Source organism: Amblyraja radiata, chromosome 41, assembly GCF_010909765.2.
Source record: "Amblyraja radiata isolate CabotCenter1 chromosome 41, sAmbRad1.1.pri, whole genome shotgun sequence".
Lineage (NCBI taxonomy): Eukaryota > Metazoa > Chordata > Chondrichthyes > Rajiformes > Rajidae > Amblyraja > Amblyraja radiata.
Window position 1 is genome coordinate 8,274,408 of NC_045996.1, and position 20,009 is coordinate 8,294,416.

A 20,009-nucleotide genomic window follows, 5' to 3' on the forward strand; every position below is an offset into this window, starting at 1 on the left:
GTGACAGCAATAAACTAATTCCTTTAGTGACATAGATGCTGATCCCATGATTTTATTGTTTATTGAGAGTTAGTCAGGTCCATTTAATCACACGTTGTCCTTGACTTTTGGACACAATTCACAATTTACTACCTTCAGTCTCTGCCACTTCCGCTTCTGACTTGCTGACAGTTAAGTAGCTGAAAAATCCACTGCACTTGATGAGAGGTAAAGAGAGACAGGGCGTGGATACAGGGCCCTTCTGCCCATTGAGTCCATACTGACCGATAGTTAACCGATCATTTACACCTATCCTGGGGGTGCGGGTGAGGTTGGGGGTGGGGTATGGGGGTGGGGTATGGGGGTGGGGTGGGGGTGGGGTGGGGTTGGGGGTGGGGGTGGGGGTGGGGTGGGTTTGGGGGTGGGGTGGGAGTGGGGTGGGGTATGGGGGTGGGGTGGGTTTGGGGGTGGGGTGGGGTGGGAGTGGGAGTGGGGTGGGTTTGGGGGTGGGGTGGGTTTGGGGGTGGGGTGGGGGTGGGGTATGGGGGTGGGAGTGGTGGTGCGGGTGGGGTATGTGGGTGGGGTATGGGGGTGGGAGTGGTGGTGCGGGTGGGGTATGTGGGTGGGGTATGGGGGTGGGTGGCGTTGAGGGAACCAGCTCGAAACTTTGAGGCACCAATCTGGGCCAGGCAGCCTGTTGCGTGCTTGAGTCCGTTGACAAGCCCATAGTTGCAGCGAGCTGTTCCATTCCGCACGATAGCTCCTCATCTCACTGGAGGAAGCGGATGCTCATCTTGTGTTCCAGGTTGACCTTCTCAAGACTCTGCAACAGAGGGAGAAGCGGGGAGAAGTCACTGAGTTTGGCCGCCCTCCACTGCAGGAGACTTTAGAGAGACAATAGACAATAGACAATAGGTGCAGGAGTAGGCCATTCGGCCCTTCGAGCCAGCACCGCCATTCAATGTGATCATGGCTGATCATCCCCAATCAGTACCCCGTTCCGGCCTTCTCCCCATATCCCCTGACTCCACTATCTTTAAGAGCCCTACCTAGCTCTCTCTTGAAAGTATCCAGAGAACCTGCCTCCACCGCCCTCTGAGGCAGAGAATTCCACAGACTCACAACTCTCTGTGAGAAAAAGTGTTTCCTCGTCTCCGTTCTAATTGGCTTACTCCTTATTCTTAAACTGTGGCCCCTGGTTCTGGACTCCCCCAACATCGGGAACATGTTTCCTGCCTCTAGCGTGTCCAAACCCTTAACAATCTTATATGTTTCAATGAGATCTCCTCTCATCCTTCTAAACTCCAGAGTGTACAAGCCCAGCCGCTCCATTCGCTCAGCATATGACAGTCCCGCCATCCCGGGAATTAACCTTGTAAACCTACGCTGCACTCCCTCAATAGCAAGAATGTCCTTCCTCAAATTAGGGGACCAAAACTGCACACAAGAAAGTACAAACTCCGTGCAGACAGCAGCCGTAGTCAGGATCGAACCTGCGTCACTGGCGTTGTGAGGTGGCCATTCCACCACTGTGGGATAACTGAGGGCCGGTTCTACTGAGGCCAATTGACCTACAAACCTGCACGTCTCTGGAATGTGGGAGGAAACCGGTATCAACAGTGTGGTACAGTTCCTAAAGAACTCCATCGCGACATTCACTGGGGTGACCGCTCTTCTGCTCCCAAATCCAGGCCCCGAGCTCCCAGGGAGGAGCGGAAGAGACGGAAGTCCATCCCAGTGGAGGGACGTGGATTAACCTACAAACCTGCTCGTCTGTGGAATGTGGGAGGAATCCGAGGATCTCGGAGAAACCCGCACTTCTTCCAACCAATTCCCAATGACCCCGACCATGCTCGCTCCGCTCCCGACAATGTGCCATCCCTGGAGTTCTGCTGTGGGCCTGGACTCACACCCAGACTTGGGAGGGGGAGATGGGGAGATGGGGAGATGGGGATTACCTTTTTGAAGTCTTCGAAAGAGATGGTACCATCGCCATCCTGGTCGGCCTCTTGAATGGTCCGATCAATGATGTTGTCCAGCTGGTCTTCAGTCACCTCAGCTTCCATCATCATGAACAGAACCTGAGGGAGAGGGAGAGAGGTCTGGCATTTACCTTGGTTCAGGGATTCCACACCACTCTGTCCCTAAAGGGCCTGTCCCACTTGGGTGTAATTTGCGTGTAATTTACATGTCACGCACGTGATGCGCGCATGGTGCGTGGTGACGTAGGCAGTGATTTTGGGATGTACAAAATCTTCGCGTGCCATCTGCGCGATATGCAAATGACGCCCAAGTGGAACAGGCCCTTAAGTCATAGGAGCAGAGTTAAGGGGCTGTCCCACTTGGCCAACCTAATCTGCGAGTTTAGAAGAGTGTCTTCGACCTTCAAACTCGCAGCATGGTCGACACGTGGTCGCTGGAACTCCCCTTCATGCTCGAAGGAAGTTCCCGCCTACTCGTGGCCTCAGCTGGGTCGTGCAATATGTTTCATCATGTTGAAAAATTTCCCGCGAGTAAAATTTGGTCGGCATGGTTCTTTTGAACTCGTAGTGCAGTGGAGTGGGGTCGCTATGTAGTTACAGGCAGTCCAGGGCAACCCTAGGCAATCGCCTTCGCTGACCGGGCATTTTAATTGGCTCATTGGAGTCTTCAGGACCCAGGAAAACCGACCGGTAGGTAAAATGCCCGCTAAACTTTATTATACTTCTTAAAAGTGTCTCCACTCCTTCTCTCCCCTTTTCTCCCCTTCTCTCCCCCCTCCCCCCTCCGCGCTCTCTAAAGGACGTACCGTTACTGTGGCAGCTGTTTACCTTCTTTTTCATCGCGGATGTTAATTTCAGACAGCGCTCCCCCGCTTTCCCTGGCCCCCGCCTTTGCGATGTGTGTGTGTGTGTGTGTGTGTGTGTGTGTGTGTGTGTGTGTGTGTGTGTGTGTGTGTGTGTGTGTGTGTGTGTGTGTGTGTCTGTGTCTGTGTGTGTGTGTGTGTGTGTGTGTGTGTGTGTGTGTGTGTGTGTGTGTGTGTGTGTGTGTGTGTATGTGTGTGTGTGTGTGTGTGTGTCTGTGTGTGTGTGTGTGTGTGTCTGTGTGTGTGTGTGTGTGTGTGTGTGTGTGTGTGTGTGTGTGTGTGTGTGTGTCTGTGTGTGTGTGTGTCTGTGTCTGTGTGTGTGTGTGTGTCTGTGTGTGTGTGTGTGTGTGTGTGTGTGTGTGTGTGTGTCTGTGTCTGTGTCTGTGTGTGTGTGTGTGTGTGTGTGTGTGTGTGTGTGTGTGTATGTGTGTGTGTGTGTGTGTGTGTGTGTGTGTATGTGTGTGTGTGTGTGTGTGTGTGTGTGTGTGTCTGTGTGTGTGTGTGTGTGTGTGTGTGTGTGTGTGTGTGTGTGTGTGTGTGTGTGTGTGTGTGTGTGTGTGTGTGTGTGTGTGTGTGTGTGTGCGTGTGTGTGTACGAGTGGTGAATCCGTGGCATCGATTGACACAGACAGCTGGGGAGACCGTCATTAGGTATATTTAGCGTGGAAATTCATTCGTAAGAATGTCAGGGGTTATGGGGAGAAGGCAGGGGAATGGAGTTGAGAGGGAAAGATAGATTAGTCGTGATCGAATGGCAATGTAGACTCGATGGGCCCAACAGCGACGGATGAACATGAAAACTTATGAAAAAGATTTTGCATGAATGAATGAATAGGTTTATTGGCCAAGTATTCACATACAAGGAATTTGCCTTGGTGCTCCGCCCTCAAGTGACAACATGACATACAGTGACAGATTTTTGACTCTTTACCCAATCTATGGTCAATCATGATTGAATGAAGGATTAGACTCGAGGGGGCTGAATGGCATAAAGGGGCTGTCCCACTTGGGCGACCTAATCCGAGAGCTAAGAAGAATGTCTTCGACCTTCAAGCTCGAGGGCGCTCGCCTGGAAAACCTCGAGCTGGATAGACCGTCCACACACACACACGCACGCGCACACGCACACGCACACACACACACACACACACATGCACACACACACACACACACACACACGCACACGCACACGCACACGCACACGCACACACGCACACACGCACACACGCACACGCACACGCACACACGCACACGCACACACGCACACACGCACACACGCACACACGCGCACGCGCACGCGCACGCGCACGCGCACGCGCACGCTCACGCGCACGCACGCACGCACGCACGCACGCACGCACACACACACACACACACACACACACGTTCTGTTACCTGAGCCCACTCTGTACAGAGGGAGTGTTTACCCTGGGGCCAGTGGCCACTCTCCCCATCCAGTGTTTACCTGGTACAGCTCGTCCCTTGAGATCTTCCCGTCCCTGTCCTGGTCGTAGAGCTGGAATGCGACTGGAACATGAAGGGAGAAAGCTTACAATGAGATCAGCTCCAGACACAGGCTGCCAGAGTAACACAACGGGCCAGACAGCATCTCTGGAGAACATGGGTAGGTGACGTTTCGTGTCGGGACCCTTCTTCAGACTGGGGCTAGGAAGCTGTTGGTCATTAAACCTATCGCCCAAAAACTCTGCTAGCAACACGGAAACGTGGAGCACAGGAGAGTCTAAGTCCCAGAACCAACCATGCTGTGGGTACCCCTTCATCAGATGGACTGCACCTGCAAGATCATCCATGATGGAATGGAGTAGACTCGATGGGCTGAATGGCCTAATTCCACTCTAATTTTCTAGACTTTAAACTCTAGAGATACAGCGTGGAAACAGGTTATCTTGGCCCACCGAGTCGACCAGCGATCATCCCGTACACTAGCACTACCCTACACACACTCGGGATAATTTACAATTTTACCGAAGCCAATTAACCTACAAATCCATGCATCTTCGGAGTGTGGGAGGAAACCGGAGCACCCGGAGAAAACCCACGTGGTCACGGGGAGAACGTGCAAACTCCGTGCAGACAGCACACGTAGTCAGGATGGAACCCGGGTCTCTGGCGCTGTGAGGCGGCATCTCTACCGCTGCGCCAACGTGACGCCCGTGGTCTCACCACCAACTCCTTGTGGACAATTAGGGGCAAGAAATGCTGCTGAAGACAAAGTTCGAATGTGGAAATGAAACGAACACTAAGAGAGACACAAAGTGCCGGAGTAACTCAACGGAACAGGAGTAACTTTCATCTCTGGAGTAATAGGAAAGGTGACGTTTAGGGTCGGGACCCGTTCTCCATGAATGATGCATACCTGATATGCTACAAAACTATTGGTGTGACTTACAAATCAACGCAAGTCAAATGCACCATTAGTGATCAACTCAGCGGGTGAGGCAGCATCTATGGAGTGAAGAGTCTGAAACATCGAAACATAGAAAATAGATGCAGGCCATTCGGCCCTTCGAGCCTGCACCGCCATTCAATATGATTATGGCTGATCATCCAACTCAGTATCCCATCCCTGCCTTCTCTCCATACCCCCTGATCCCTTGCCATAGAGGGGGTACAGAGAAGGTTCACCAGACTGATTCCTGGGATGTCAGGACTTTCATATGAAGAAAGACTGGATAGACTCGGCTTGTATTCGCTAGAATTTAGAAGATTGAGGGGGGATCTTATAGAAACTTACAAAATTCTTAAGAGGTTGGACAGGCTAGATGCAGGAAGTTTGTTCCCGAAGTTGGGGAAGTCCAGAACAAGGGGTCACAGTTTAAGGATAAGGGGGACATCTTTTAGGACCGAGATGAGGAAAACATTTCTTACACAGAGTTCAAGTTCAAGTTCAAGTGAGTTTATTGTCATGTGTCCCTGTATAGGACAATGAAATTCTTGCTTTGCTTAAGCACACAGAAAATAGTAGGCATTTACTACAAAACAGATAAATGTGTCCATATACCATGATATAAATATATACACACATGAATAAATAAACTGATAGTGCAAATAACAGAAAGTGGTTGGTAATAATCAGAGTTTTGTCCGAGCCAGGTTTAATAGCCTGATGGCTGAGGGGAAGTAACTATTCCTGAACCTGGATGTTGCAGTCTTCAGGCTCCTGTACCTTCTACCTGAAGGTAGCAGGGAGATGAGTGTGTGGCCAGGATGGTGTGGGTCTTTGATGATACTGCCAGCCTTTTTGAGGCAGAGAGAGGTGAATCTGTGGAATTCTCTGCCACAGAAGGTAGTTGAGGCCAGTTCATTGGCTATATTTAAGAGGGAGTTAGATGTGGCCCTTGTGGCTAAAGGGATCAGGGGGTATGGAGAGAAGGCAGGTACAGGATACTGAGTTGGATGATCAGCCATGATCATATTGAATGGCAGTGCAGGCTCGAAGGGCCGAATGGCCTACTCCTGCACCTATTTTCTATGTTTCTATGCCACATGGGCCACATCTAACTCCCTCTTAAATATAGCCAATGAACTGGCCTCAACTACCTTCTGTGGCAGAGAATTCCACAGATTCACCACCCTGTGTGAAAAATGTTTTTCTCATCTCGGTCCTAAAAGACTTCCCCCTTATCCTTAAGGGTCTCGACCCAAAACGTCACCTATTCCTTCGCTCCATAGATGCTGCCTCACCCGCTGAGTTTCTCCAGCATTTTTGTCTACCTTCGATTTTCCAGCATCTGCAGTTTCTTCTTAAACATGTGGTCAACTAGTGAGTGAACAGGGACATGGGGAGGGGATCATTGGATCAAACTACAGCTAATCTACAGGGATCTAAACTGAGGGTCAAAGGTTACACTGGAGTCACTAGTTCATAAGGTCATAGTTGATAGGAGCAGAATTAGGCTCAAAACGTCTACTCCGCCCTTCAATCATGGCTGTTTAAGGTGGTAAAGGGTTAAGGTTTAAGGTGAATGGGAAAAGATTTAACAGTAATCGTGGCTGATCTATCTCTCCCTCCTAACCCCATTCTCCTGCCTTCTCCCCGTAACCCCTGACTCCCGTACTAATCAAGAATCTATCTATCTCTGCCTTAAAAAAAAAACAACTGACTTGGCCTCCACAGCCGTCTGTGGCAAAGAATTCCACAGATTCACCACCCTCTGACTCAAAACAATTCGCCCCATCTTCCTAATAGAACGCCCATTAATTCTGAGGCTGTGACCTCTAATCCTAGACTCTCCCACTAGCCCAAGGGTTCCCAACCTGGGGTAAAATTTTGCTACCCAGAGGGTAAATTTGTTGATTCTAGATGTGTACATATTTTTTTCTCATTGACTGACTGTGTTTGGTTCTGGTATACCAGTATCTGTTCATCATTAGTTGTATTGGGCTCTGGTGAGACCACATCTGGAGTATTGTGTACAGATTTGGTCTCCTAATTTGAGGAAGGACATCCTTGTGATTGAGGCAGTGCAGCGTAGGTTCACGAGATTGATCCCTGGGATGGCGGGACTGTCATATGCAGGAGGTGTGGCAGCAGAGAGGTGTGGTGTTGCGGAGCTCCCGTCCAGACACAAAAGTGAGGGAATTTAAACATCTTTTTGGACTTCGGAGGAGGCACAGCGGAACCTTTAACATCTTGGAGTATCGCTGCGACGCTGCAGAGATTTATTTTAAAAGTTTCTGCTTGTTTTGGGACTGCGAGCAGTCTTATCAACTAACTGCCGAGCTCCCACAACTGTGGCTGGCAACCTGCCATGAAACTAGCGCACCAAAAGAGGGGAGAAAATCTTTCTGGACTTTGACACCTGCATCCAGAACAGCCCCCCCCCCCCCCCCCCTTACTGCCTCGCCGGTGCTGACCGGGCCGGTCTGGCTTTCGTGTGGTGTGGGAGGAATTCCAAACCTGCACCGTCTCGACATCTTCTGTGGCAAAAATCCAAGATGGCAGCACACGTCTCCTCCTGTCTCTAACTGTGTCTGTTTGTTTTACAAATATGATTTCAAGGAATGTTCAACCTAACCAAGTCCCTGGCTCTGCTGAGTCTGCTGTTAATTTTAATACCCCTGCTGAATTTGAATCTGACTGTGACTCTATTTATATGTTCTCTGTTGTTTTTTTTTTTTTAATTATTGTCTGTAACTGTGGAACTGTGCTGCTGCCTGTCTTGGCCAGGACTCTCTTGTAAAAGAGATTTTTAATCTCAATGAGACTTATCCTGGTTAAATAAAGGTTAAATAAAAAAAAAAAAAAAAAAATATGAGGAAAGATTGAAAAGACTAGGCTTGTATTCACTGGAGTTTAGAAGGAGGAGGGGGATGTCTTATAGAAACATATAAAACTATAAAAGGACTGGACAAGCTAGATGCAGGAAAAATGTTCCCAATGTTGGGCGAGTCCAGAACCAGGGGCCGCAGTCTTAGAATAAAGGGGAGGTCATTTAAGACTGAGGTGAGAAAAAACCTTTTCACCCAGAGAGTTGTGAATTTGTGGAATTCCCTGCCACAGAGGGCAGTGGAGGCCAAATCACTGGATGGATTTAAGAGAGAGTTAGATAGAGCTCTAGGGGAATCAAGGGATATGGGGAGAAGGCAGGCACGGGTTATTGATTGGGGACGATCAGCCATGATCACAATGAATGGCGGTGCTGGCTCGATGGGCCGAATGGCCTCCTCCTGCACCTATTTTCTATTAGTTATTCATAAATAAGTGAAATAACATTGTTATGTGCTATTAAAGTTGCCAGGGGTAAACGTGACCAACAAGGTTGGGAACCCTTGCATTAGTGGGAACATCCTCTACACATCCACTCTATGCAAGCCTTTCACTATTCTGTCTGTTTCAATGAGGTCTCCGCGCCCCCATTCTTCTAAACTCTAGCGCGTACAAGCCCAACGGAGGCTCGATGGGGAACGGTACTCACACCGCAGCTTATTGTCTCGGCTGTTAATCGGTTCTGGAGACAGAGGATCCGGTGATTTGACCATTCTGACGGGTCGGAAGCACGCCAGGATGCGGATAAAGGAACGGAAATCCACTGTGTCCCTTCTGCAATGGAAGGATGACAATAGACAATAGACAATAGGTGCAGGAGTAGGCCATTCGGCCCTTCGAGCCAGCACCGCCATTCAATGTGATCATGGCTGATCATCCCCAATCAGTACCCCGTTCCTGCCTTCTCCCCACATCCCCTGACTCCGCTATCTTTAAGAGCCCTATCCAGCTCTCTCTTGAAAGCATCCAGAGAACCGGCCTCCACCGCCCTCTGAGGTAGAGAATTCCACAGACTCACAACTCTCTGTGAGAAAAAATGTTTCCTCATCTCCGTTCTAAATGGCTTACCCCTTATTCTTAAACTGTGTGTGGCCCCTGGTTCTGGACACCCCCAACATCGGGAACATGTTTCCTGCCTCTAGCGTGTCCAAACCCTTAACAATCTTACATGTTTCAATGCGATATCCTCTCATCCTTCTAAACTCCAGAGTGTACAAGCCCAGCCGCTCCATTCTCTCAGCATATGACAGTCCCACCATCCCGGGAATCAACCTTGTAAACCTACGCTGCACTCCCTCAACAGCAAGAATGTCCTTCCTCAAATTAGGGGACCAAAACTGCACACAGTACTCCAGGTGTGGTCTCACTAGGGCTCTGTACAACTGCAGAAGGACCTTTTTGCTCCTATACTCTATTCCTCTTGTTATAAAGGCCAACATGCCATTCGCTTTCTTCACTGCCTGCTGTACCTGATGGGGAACGGCAGAATGGTTTTTGATCACCATGTGTACCAAGGAACTGTGGAATTATTTTTCCTGCATACAGATTTTACTTTTAGTTTTTGTTTTAGAGATACAGCACGGGAACAGGCCCTTCGGCCCACCGAGTCGGCACTGACCCGCGATCCCCGCTCATTGACACTATCCTACTACACTAGGGACAATTTTTTACCGTTATACCAAGCCAATTAACCCACAATCATTTGGAGTGTGGGAGGAGGCCGAAGTCCCTGGAGAAAACCCACGCAGGTCACGGGGAGAACGTAGAGGCAAGCAAGCACCCGTAGTCAGGATCGAACCTGGGTCTCCGGTGCTGTAAGGCAGCAACTCTACCGCTGCCTCCCCATACAGATCAGTAGGATTATTGTCGTATATGAATAAGCACAATCCCCGCTTAAGTACAGAACGCATCGGAACAGCCCGCTGAGCCCCTTACGCAAGAGTGGCCGTTTTTTGCCGCCATTCCCGGTGTCGGGAAACTAACCTGTCGGGAAAGAAGGCGTTGATGATCCGCTCTCCCAGGGGATTCACCGCCAACCCACCGATGCGCTGGAAGTCAGCCCGGCTGGAAAACAGGAAGAACACGGCGTGCAATTGTGTGGCTTCGAGGCCCATCCCGTGGCCGCCATACGTACGCAGCGGTCATTCACCGCGCCAGAGAGTGGTGGTGCTAGTGTGTCCCGGCACTGGGACCGGTCCAGGCTCAACAAGGTGTCATAGGTCATAGCGGTCGGAGCTGACAAGTGTCGAGGTCAAAGTCGGGAGCCAGAGGTCGCTGGGGGCCAGAGGTCAAGGTTGGGAGCAGAGGTCGGGGGTCAGCCGTCAACGTCAATAGACAATAGGTGCAGGAGTAGGCCATCTCGCCCTTCGAGCCAGCACCGCCATTCAATGTGATCATGGCTGATCATCCCCAATCAGTTCCTGCCTTCTCCCCATATCCGCCCCTTGACTCCGCTATTTTTAAGAGCCCTATCTAGCTCTCTCTTGAAAGCATCCAGAGAACCTGCCTCCACCGCCCTCTGAGGCAGAGAATTCCACTTACTCACCACCCTCTGTGAGAAAAAGTGTTTCCTCGTCTCCGTTCTAAATGGCTTACCCCTTATTCTTAAACTGTGTGTGGCCCCTGGTTCTGGACTCCCCCAACATCGAGAACATGTTCCCTGCCTCTAGCGTGTCCAAACCATTAACGATCCCCTCTCATCATTCTTAACTCCAGAGTGTACAAGCCCAGCCGCTCCATTCTCTCAGCGTATGACAGTCCCGCATTCCCTGGGAATTAACTTTGTAAACCTACGCTGCACTCCCTCAATAGCAAGAATGTCCTTCCTCAAATTAGGGGACCAAAGCTGCACACAATACTCCAGGTGTGGTCTCACTAGGGCTCTGTACAACTGCAGAAGGACCTTTTTGCTCCTATATTCTTAAACTGTGGCCCCTGGTTCTGGACTCCCCCAACATCGGGAACATGTTTCCTGCCTCTAGCGTGTCCAAACCCTTAACAATCTGATACGTTTCAATGAGAATCCCTCTCTTCCTTCTAAACTCCAGGTCGGGGGCCAGAGGTGGAAGAAGGGGCCGGCGGAGGTTGCCAGAGGTCGGAGGGACCCGTGGTGGGTTCCAAACGTGCCGCTGAGAATAAAGGGGCCACCAAGCACTAAGGGGGGGGGGCCATTGGGAATTAAATGGAACACTTTGTAACTTGTTCGTGCCCTTTAGGTTGTGACTCTTTGCATACCTTGTGTTATGTGCAAAACATAGAATCTCACTGTGGCTTGTCCCATGTAATAATAAAGTATCAGTTATTCATTCATTCATTCATTCATTCATTCATTCATTCATTCATTCATTCATTCATTCATTCATTCATTCATTCAACAGGTGACTGGGCTCAGAGTGCTGACCAGCACACAGGAAGCTCCCGAACCCTCTGGTATTCTTGTATACTATTATCTGATTTGATTACGCTGCACATAAACAAAACACTTTTCAATGTTCGAGAAGGAACTGCAGATGCTGGAAAATCGAAGTTGGACAAAAGTGCTGGATAAACTCAGCAGGTGAGGCAGCATCTATGGAGCGAAGGAAATAGGCAACGTTTCGGGACGAAACGTTGCCTATTTCCTTCGCTCCATAGATGCTGCCTCACCCGCTGAGATTCTCCAACACTTTTGTCCAACTTTTCGATGTATTTATTTAGATTTCGTTTTTAGTTTTAGAGATACAGCTCGGCAACAGGCCCTTCGGCCCACCGCACCGACCAGCGAACCCCGGATCTCCGGCGCAACAAGCGCTGTAAGGCGGCAACGCTATCGCTGTGCCACCGTGGGCGCCCATTTGTGGGTGACGGAGCTGGTAGAGCTGCTGCCTCACAGCGCCGGAGACCAGGTGCCAGACTTAGACAAAAGTGCTGGAGAAACTCAGCGGGTGCAGCAGCATCTATGGAGCGAAGGAATGAGGCAAATCTTCGGGCCGAAACCCTTCTTTAGACTATTTCCTTCGCTACATAGACGCTGCTGCACCCGCTGAGTTTCTCCAGCACTTTTGTCTACCTTCGATTTTCCAGCATCTGCAGTTCCTTCTTAAACGCCAGATAGCATTTGCTTTCTTAAACCTCTGTATTGTAGATCTGGCCACTGACTAAACATGTTCCCTGTAAATTACTGGGATCGTCGAGATCCCATCAGAAATTAGATCAACTGAGAAAAGTAAGGATCATTTCTGACAACTCATGTTCAAGTGCCAGGCATGTTTAAGAAACATTTAGACAGGTACATGGATAGGACATGTTTAGAGGGATATGGGCCAAATGCAGGCAGGTGGGACTAGTGTAGATGGGACATGTTGGTGAGTGTGGGAAAGAGATGGACAAACAGGTTTGGTTTAGTTTAGTTTAGTTTAGAGATACAGTGTGGAAACAGGCCCTTCGGCCCACTGAGTCCATGCCGACCAGCGATCACCCCCACTTTAGTTCTATCCTTTGTCAACCAGAGAGTTGTGAATCTGTGGAATTCTCTGCCACAGAAGGCAGTGGAGACCAATTCACTGGATGTTTTCAAGAGAGAGTTATGCCCTTGTCCCACTTAGGAAACCTGAACGGAAACCTCTCACCCCACCCACCCAAGGTTTCCGTGCGGTTCCCGGAGGTTGCAGGTGGTTGCCGGAGGTTGCAGGTAGTGGAAGCAGGTAGGGAGACTGACAAAAACCTCCGGGAACCGCACGGAAACCTTGGGTGGGGCACAAAGTCTCCAGAGGTTTCCGTTCAAGTTTCCTAAGTGGGACAGGGGCTTTACTCTCTCTTGAAAACATCCAGTGAATCATCCAGATTATAGTCTAACTCTCTCTTGAAAACATCCAGTGAATTGGCTTTTCACTGCCTGTGGCAGGGAATTCCAGTAGCTTTTGGGGCTGCCTCTAGCGTATTGAATGGCGGTGCTGGCTCGAAGGGCTGAATGGCCTCCTACTCCTGCACCTTTTTTCTATGTTTCTGGCCCCCACTGCTCTCCTGTGCGTGTGGCTCGCACATCGGACCCCTGAGCCACACTCGATCCCACCAGGAATGAGCAGTTGTGCTGAGACTATCGCAAGGATGCATGGATAGGACAGGTTTAGAGGGATATGGACCAAACGTGGGCAGGTGGGACTAGTAAGATGGGACATGTTGGTTGGCGTGGGCAAGTTGGACTGATGGGCCTGTTTCTACACTGTATCACTCTATGACTTTAAGTGTCCCAGCTCCCGAACCTAGTGCCAACATTCACACCCCCGCCATTAAAATGTTATTTCCCTGCTTGTAACAATGGACTCTGTCCTTCATGGGCAAGGCTATTTACATTTATCTTGCAACAAGCACAAAGGTTCCTATTGAAGACAAGCCCATCATCAATAAACCTTTATGTAGGAAGGAACTGCAGATGCTGGTCTAAACCAAAGACAGACACAAAATGCTGGAGTAACTCAGCGGGACAGACAGGCAGCATCTCTGGAGAGAAGGAATGGGTGACGTTTCGGGTCGAGACCCTTCTTCAGACCCTTGGAACAATGATAAAGGAAACAGGCCATTATCATGGGGCCAATCCCATCATCGATACTTTTTTGCACAAATCTCTCATTCATTTTTTCTGTGTCTCTCCACATCACTGTCTATATCTCTCATTGACCCTTTCCCCTGACTAGTCTGAAGAAGGGTCTAGACCCAAAACGTCACCCATTCCTTCTCTCCAGAGATGCATGCTGCCTGTCCCGCTGAGTTACTCCAGCACTTTCGGTTTAAACCAGCATCTGCAGTTCCTTCCTGCACCAATTCGAGTCAAGTTGAGTATGTTGTCGTTCACACTAGGCTCAGGTACAGTGGAAATCCTACTTACAGCAGAATCACGGGCACATAGACTGAGACAACACACTAACACATAAACCACACTAAGGGGCCTGTCCCACTCGGAGGTCATTTACGCGTCACGACGCACGTGATGCGTGCATGGCGTGCGTTACGCGCATGTGGGGACGTAGGCAGAGACGCGCAGTCGCGCGCGGCCCCCCAGGATTTTGGGATTCACAAAATATTTGCGCGCCATCTACGTGACACGCAAATGACACCCAAGTGGGACAACCCCTTTAGACTTAGTCAACCCATCATCTTACCTCAGACTCCCACTGTTGCTCTCGTCCAGCCCCTGGAACCGATGGTACAGGCGACCGATGTGGGACTTGGAAACTAAAGAGAGAACGTTATCAGAGTGCGCTTGGCGATGGGTGAGCTGGCCATGTTACAGCTAAACACAGACACCCCAACCTCTCCGAAATTAGGTGGTGGAGAAACTCAGCGGGTGAGGCAGCGTCTATGGAGCGAAGGAAATAGGCAGCGTTTCGGGCCGAAACCCTTCTTCAGACTGGTTCGAAACGTTGAGCCAATTGGGCCCCGCGCCTAAGGGGGCTCCGCGCTAATTTTCCGTATTTCGTAAGAAAATACGAATTCGCCAGTACCCCGTTCCTGCCTTATCCCCATATCCCCTGACTCCGCTATCTTTAAGAGCCCAATTTAACTCTCTCTTGAAAGTATCCAGAGAACCTGCCTCCACCGCCCTCTGAGGCAGAGAATTCCACAGACTCACAACTCTCTGTGTGAAAAAGTGTTTCCTCGTCTCCGTTCTAAATGGCTTACTCCTTATTCTTAAATGAAAGATATGCAAAAAAAGTAACAAGATAAATAACACAGGGTGTGAAGTAGGGTCTCGGCCCGAAACGTTGCCTATTTCCTCCGCTCTATTGATGCTGCTGCACCCGCTGAGTTTCTCCAGCACTTTTGTCTACCTTCGATTTTCCAGCATCTGCAGTTCCTTCTTGAACGCTCTCCGAGATGAGTTTGGTTTGGTTTAGAGATACAGCGCGGAAACGGGTAGAAAACCTTCGCAAGTTAGCAAAAAAGAAAAGCAACAAGTGAGAGACATTGGCAAGGAGTGAGAGAATGAACTAATCGAAAATAAAACTCTGCCTGAACAAGTACTGGAAGGGAATGAATGCATGCATACATGCCTCTGTAAACGTGGATAGCAACACGCAGCAGGTTTCCCACCCACTGCTACTGCTCCAAGTTCCCCCCAATAGTTAGTTTTGCGTTCACTCACAGCCTGTCTCTTCCATAATTTCCGTGAGGTTGTCGATCTTGGAGAGGTGGGAGGAGTGGAGTCCCATTATTCCGCTCGTACCAATGCCGCGCAGCACAGCAAAGATCGTCGTAGAGGGCTCTTACTCTCGTATTATGTTTGCAGCACAGAGCTCCACAATCTGGACTCCACACACACACCACATGACCCAGTAGCCTTACACTAGCAGAGACTGCACCAATGGTAATGCATGGCAGGGAGTTGGGGGAGGGGGAGGGGGGTGGGAGAGAGAGACTGACAACAACAGCTGCAGCTCTGGCAATCCTGACCATAGTGTGTAGGAAGCAACTGCAGATGCTGGTTTAAATTGGAAATTGTCCCTAGTGTGTGTGTAGGATAGTGTTAAGGGCCTGTCCCACTTACGCGACCTTTACAGGCGACTGCCGGCACCCGCTGAAATTCACAACGTTGAAACTTCAGCGGCGATCAGAAAGACGCTACGACTCTTGCTATTGAGGGAGTGCAGAGTAGGTTTACAAGGTTGATTCCCGGGATGGCGGGACTGTCATATGCTGAGAGAATGGAGCGGCTGGGCTTGTACACTCTGGAGTTTAGAAGGATGAGAGGGTATCTCATTGAAACCTATAAGATTGTTAAGGGTTTGGACACGCTGGAGGCAGGAAACATGTTCCCGATGTTGGGGGAGTCCAGGACCAGGGGCCACACAGTTTAAGAATAAGGGGTAAGCCATTTTGAACGGAGATAAGGAAACACTTTTCCTCACAGAGAGTTGTGAGTCTGTGGAATTCTCTGCCTCAGAGGGTGGTGGAGGCAGGTTCTCTGGATACTTTCAAGAGAGAGCTAGATAGCAAAGATCCTACAGCGGATCTTTGCTGGATAAGATCTTTGCTGGATAGGGCTCTTAAAGATAGTGGAGTCAGGGGATATTGGGAGAAGGCAGGAACGGGGTACTGATTGGGGATGATCAGCCATGATCACATTGAATGGCGGTGCTGGCTCGAAGGGCCGAATGGCCTTCTCACTGTGACCGTGTGGGTTTTATCCGGGTGCTCCGGATTCCTCCCACACTCCAAAGACGTGCCAGACACCATTCCCGCATCGAAAATAAACACAAAAATGCTGGAGTAACTCAGCGGGACAGACAGGCAGCATCTCTGGAGAGAAGGAATGGGTGACGTTTTGGGTCGAGACCCTTCTTCAGACTGAGAGTCAGGGGAGTGGCAAACACGAGACATGGGCGGTGATGATATCGAGAGATATAGAATGATTAGACAATAGACAATAGGTGCAGGAGTAGGCCATTCGGCCCTTCGAGCCAGCACCGCCATTCAATGTGATCATGGCTGATAATCCCCAGGGGGGGCAGCGTTGACCTTAAACATCATAGAGCCTGGGATCTCTCGCCTGGATTGCCAGTGGTGGAGCTCCGTCCAGTGCGGCCTTGTCGGCTTCAGAAGCCGTGGTCTCCGGTAAGGAAGCGGCCGTTCCAGGTATCCCAAGCCGCTGAGAGGGTTCACCCGACCCGGAACACCACCACTCGGCGAGAGGGCCTGAAACATCGGGCCTCCGTAGCGGCGACTGTGGAGGCCTCAATAGGCCCGACTAGGCCTGACTGTGGAGGCCTCAATAGGCCCGACTAGGCCCGACTGTGGAGGCCTCAATAGGCCCGACTAGGCCCCACTGTGGAGGCCTCAATAGGCCCGACTAGGCCCGACTGTGGAGGCCTCAATAAGCCCGACTAGGCCCGACTGTGGAGGCCTCAATAGGCCCGACTAGGCCCAACTGTGGAGGCCTCAATAGGCCCGACTAGGCCCGACTGTGGAGGCCTCAATAGGCCCGACTAGGCCCGACTGTGGAGGCCTCAATAGGCCCGACTAGGCCCCACTGTGGAGGCCTCAATAGGCCCGACTAGGCCAGACTGCGGAGGCCTCAATAGGCCCGACTAGGCCCGACTGCGGAGGCCTCAATAGGCCAGACTATGGGTGGACATGGGATGGGGACTGGACTTTGTGCCTTCCCCCTCAGTGGGAACCATTGTGGGGGGGGGATGTTTTTATGTTTTATGTTAAATTCTCCTTAATGTTGTGTTGTATTCCTATTAGTGAGCTGTAATGGCAACTTGAATTTCAACTACACCAATTGGTGTATGTGATAATAAATAAACCTTTGACCTTTGAAAAAGTGTTTCCTCGTCTCCGTTCTAAATGGCTTACCCCTTATTCTTAAATGAAAGATATGCAAATAAACAATGATAAACAACACCGGCCATTGTTTGTTGTGGAAAGTGCTGCAGCGTTGACCATTGTTCCTTTGACCAGAAGAAAGTCCAGTCTAGTCTCCACCTCCCCCCTCTCTCCAGTCCTGAACAACGCTGACATTCACAGCTCCCTGAAGATAGACACAAAATGCTGGAGTCACTCAGCGGGACAGGCCCGAGAGGGTCAACCCTACTGATCTGTACGGGGAGGCACGGTGGTGCAGCGGTAGAGTTGCTGCCTTACGGCACCGGAGACCCAGGTTCGATCCTGACTACAGGTGCTGTATGTACGGAGTTTGTACGTTCTCCCCGTGACCTGCGTGGGTTTTCTCCAGGGACTTCGGCCTCCTCCCACACTCCAAATGATTGTGGGTTAATTGGCTTGGTATAACGGTAAAACATTGTCCCTTCTGTAGTAGGATAGTGTCAATGAGCGGGGATCGCGGGTCAGTGCCGACTCGGTGGGCCGAAGGGCCTGTTCCCGTGCTGTATCTCTAAAATAAAATCTGTATGCAGGAAAAATAATTCCACTGTTCCTTGGTACACATAGTGATCAAGAACCATTCTGCTGTTCTCTCCCCATCAGGTACAGCAGGCAGTGAAGAAAGCGAATGGCTTGTTGGCCTTCATAACAAGAGGAATCGAATATAGGAGCAAAGAGGTCCTTCTGCAGTTGTACAGAGCCATAGTGAGCCCACACCTGGAGTATTGTGTGCAGTTTTGGTCCCATAATTTGAGGAAGGACATTCTTGTTATTGAGGGAGTGCAGCGTAGGTTTACAAGGTTAATTCCCGGGATGGCGGGACTGTCATATGCTGAGAGAATGGAGCGGCTGGGCTTGTACACTCTGGAGTTTAGAAGGATGAGAGGATATCTCATTGAAACAAATAAGATTGTTAAGGTACACAAAATTGCTGGAGGAACTCAGCGGGTGCAGCAGCATCTATGGAGCGAAGGAAATAGGCGACGTTTCGGGCCGAAATCTGCAGTTCCCTTTTGAACAAGATTGTTAAGGGTTTGGACACACTAGAGGCAGGAAACATGTTTCCGATGTTGGGGGAGTCCAGAACCAGGAGCCACAGTTTAAGATTCCTAGGATGGCAGGACTTTCATATGAAGAAAGACTGGATAGACTCGGCTTGTACACGCTAGAATTTAGAAGATTGAGGGGGGATCTTATAGAAACTTACAAAATTCTTAAGAGGTTGGACAGGCTAGATGCAGGAAGACTGTTCCCGATGTTGGGGAAGTCCAGAACAAGGGGTCACAGTTTAAGGATAAGGGGGAAATCTTTTAGGACCGAGATGAGAAAAACATTTTTCACACAGAGAGTGGTGAATCTGTGGAATTCTCTGCCACAGAATGTAGTTGAGGCCAGTTCATTGGCTATATTGAAGAGGGAGTTAGATGTGGCCCTTGTGGCTAAAGGGATCAGGGGGTATGGAGAGAAGGCAGGTACAGGATACTGAGTTGGATGATCAGCCATGATCATATTGAATGGCGGTGCAGGCTTGAAGGGCCGAATGGCCTACTCCTGCACCTATTTTCTATGTTAACACACACTAGGGACAATGTTTATATTTAGACCAAGCATTAACCTACAAAGCTGTACATCTTTGGAATGTGGGAGGAAACCGGAGCACCCGGGGAAAACTGTACTATTTTTGTTTGCAGTCACTATGTCAGGGGTTTATAAGTTGGAGTTGCTGACCCTGTGAGAGAGAGTGTGTCTCTCCCTCAGCCTGTACGTTCATCTATGGATTATCCTCCAGTAAGCTAGACAGTTATGCCCCTGTCCCACTTAGGAAACCTGAACGGAAACCTCTGGAGACTTTGCGCCCCACCCAAGGTTTCCGTGCGGTTCCCGGAGGTTGCAGGTGGTTGCCGGAGGTTGCAGGTAGTGGAAGCAGGTAGGGAGACTGACAAAAACCTCCGGGAACCTCCGGGAACCGCATGGAAACCTTGGGTGGGGCGCAAAGTCTCCAGAGTTTTCCGTTCAGGTTTCCTAAGTGGGACAGGGGCATTAGAACATAGAGAGCTGGAGTAACTCAGCGGGCCAGGAGGCATCCCTGGAGAACATGGATAGGTGACGTTTCAGATCAGGACCAGGTTCGGTACTGTACTGACAGCCATGGCTCTAACCTGTGTTAGTAAATCACACTGTGTTTTTGATTTTCTGTTTTTGGAATTAATTCTGTTTTTAATTTGTGTCTCTGTGATGTCTTTATTACTTATTTTATTCTGATTATATGTTTTACTATGTAAGGTGTCCTTGAGATTTTGTATGAAAGGCGCCCATTAAATATAAAATTTATTATTATTATTATTAACCTAGCTACGGAATCTAACCTAGCCATCTGATGTCTCTGCAAAATGCAACAAGGGTGTAGAATGGGGTGGGGAGATTGCAACCTTCACGTGGTCCGCCCTGTTTCGACGAATGCAATCAAACGGTGTGCACAAGATCAAATAAGATCAAATAGAACAAGTTGGCCTACAACTTTAGGCTGTGCACACCA

General features: G+C 49.8%; 1 protein-coding gene across 1 annotated transcript; it reads right to left on the minus strand.

Moving 5' to 3' along the window:
• Nucleotides 1–565: 565 nt before the first annotated feature.
• Nucleotides 566–15,441, minus strand: LOC116967807 (calcineurin B homologous protein 2-like). The gene is made up of 7 exons (XM_033014408.1): nucleotides 15,234–15,441; nucleotides 14,251–14,323; nucleotides 10,097–10,177; nucleotides 8,763–8,887; nucleotides 4,289–4,350; nucleotides 1,938–2,060; nucleotides 566–802 (listed from the first exon to the last, which is right to left on the minus strand). Exons 1-7 carry the CDS (start codon nucleotides 15,298–15,300, stop codon nucleotides 749–751), a joined length of 585 nt encoding a protein of 194 aa, XP_032870299.1. The 5' UTR covers nucleotides 15,301–15,441; the 3' UTR covers nucleotides 566–748.
• Nucleotides 15,442–20,009: the final 4,568 nt, after the last annotated feature.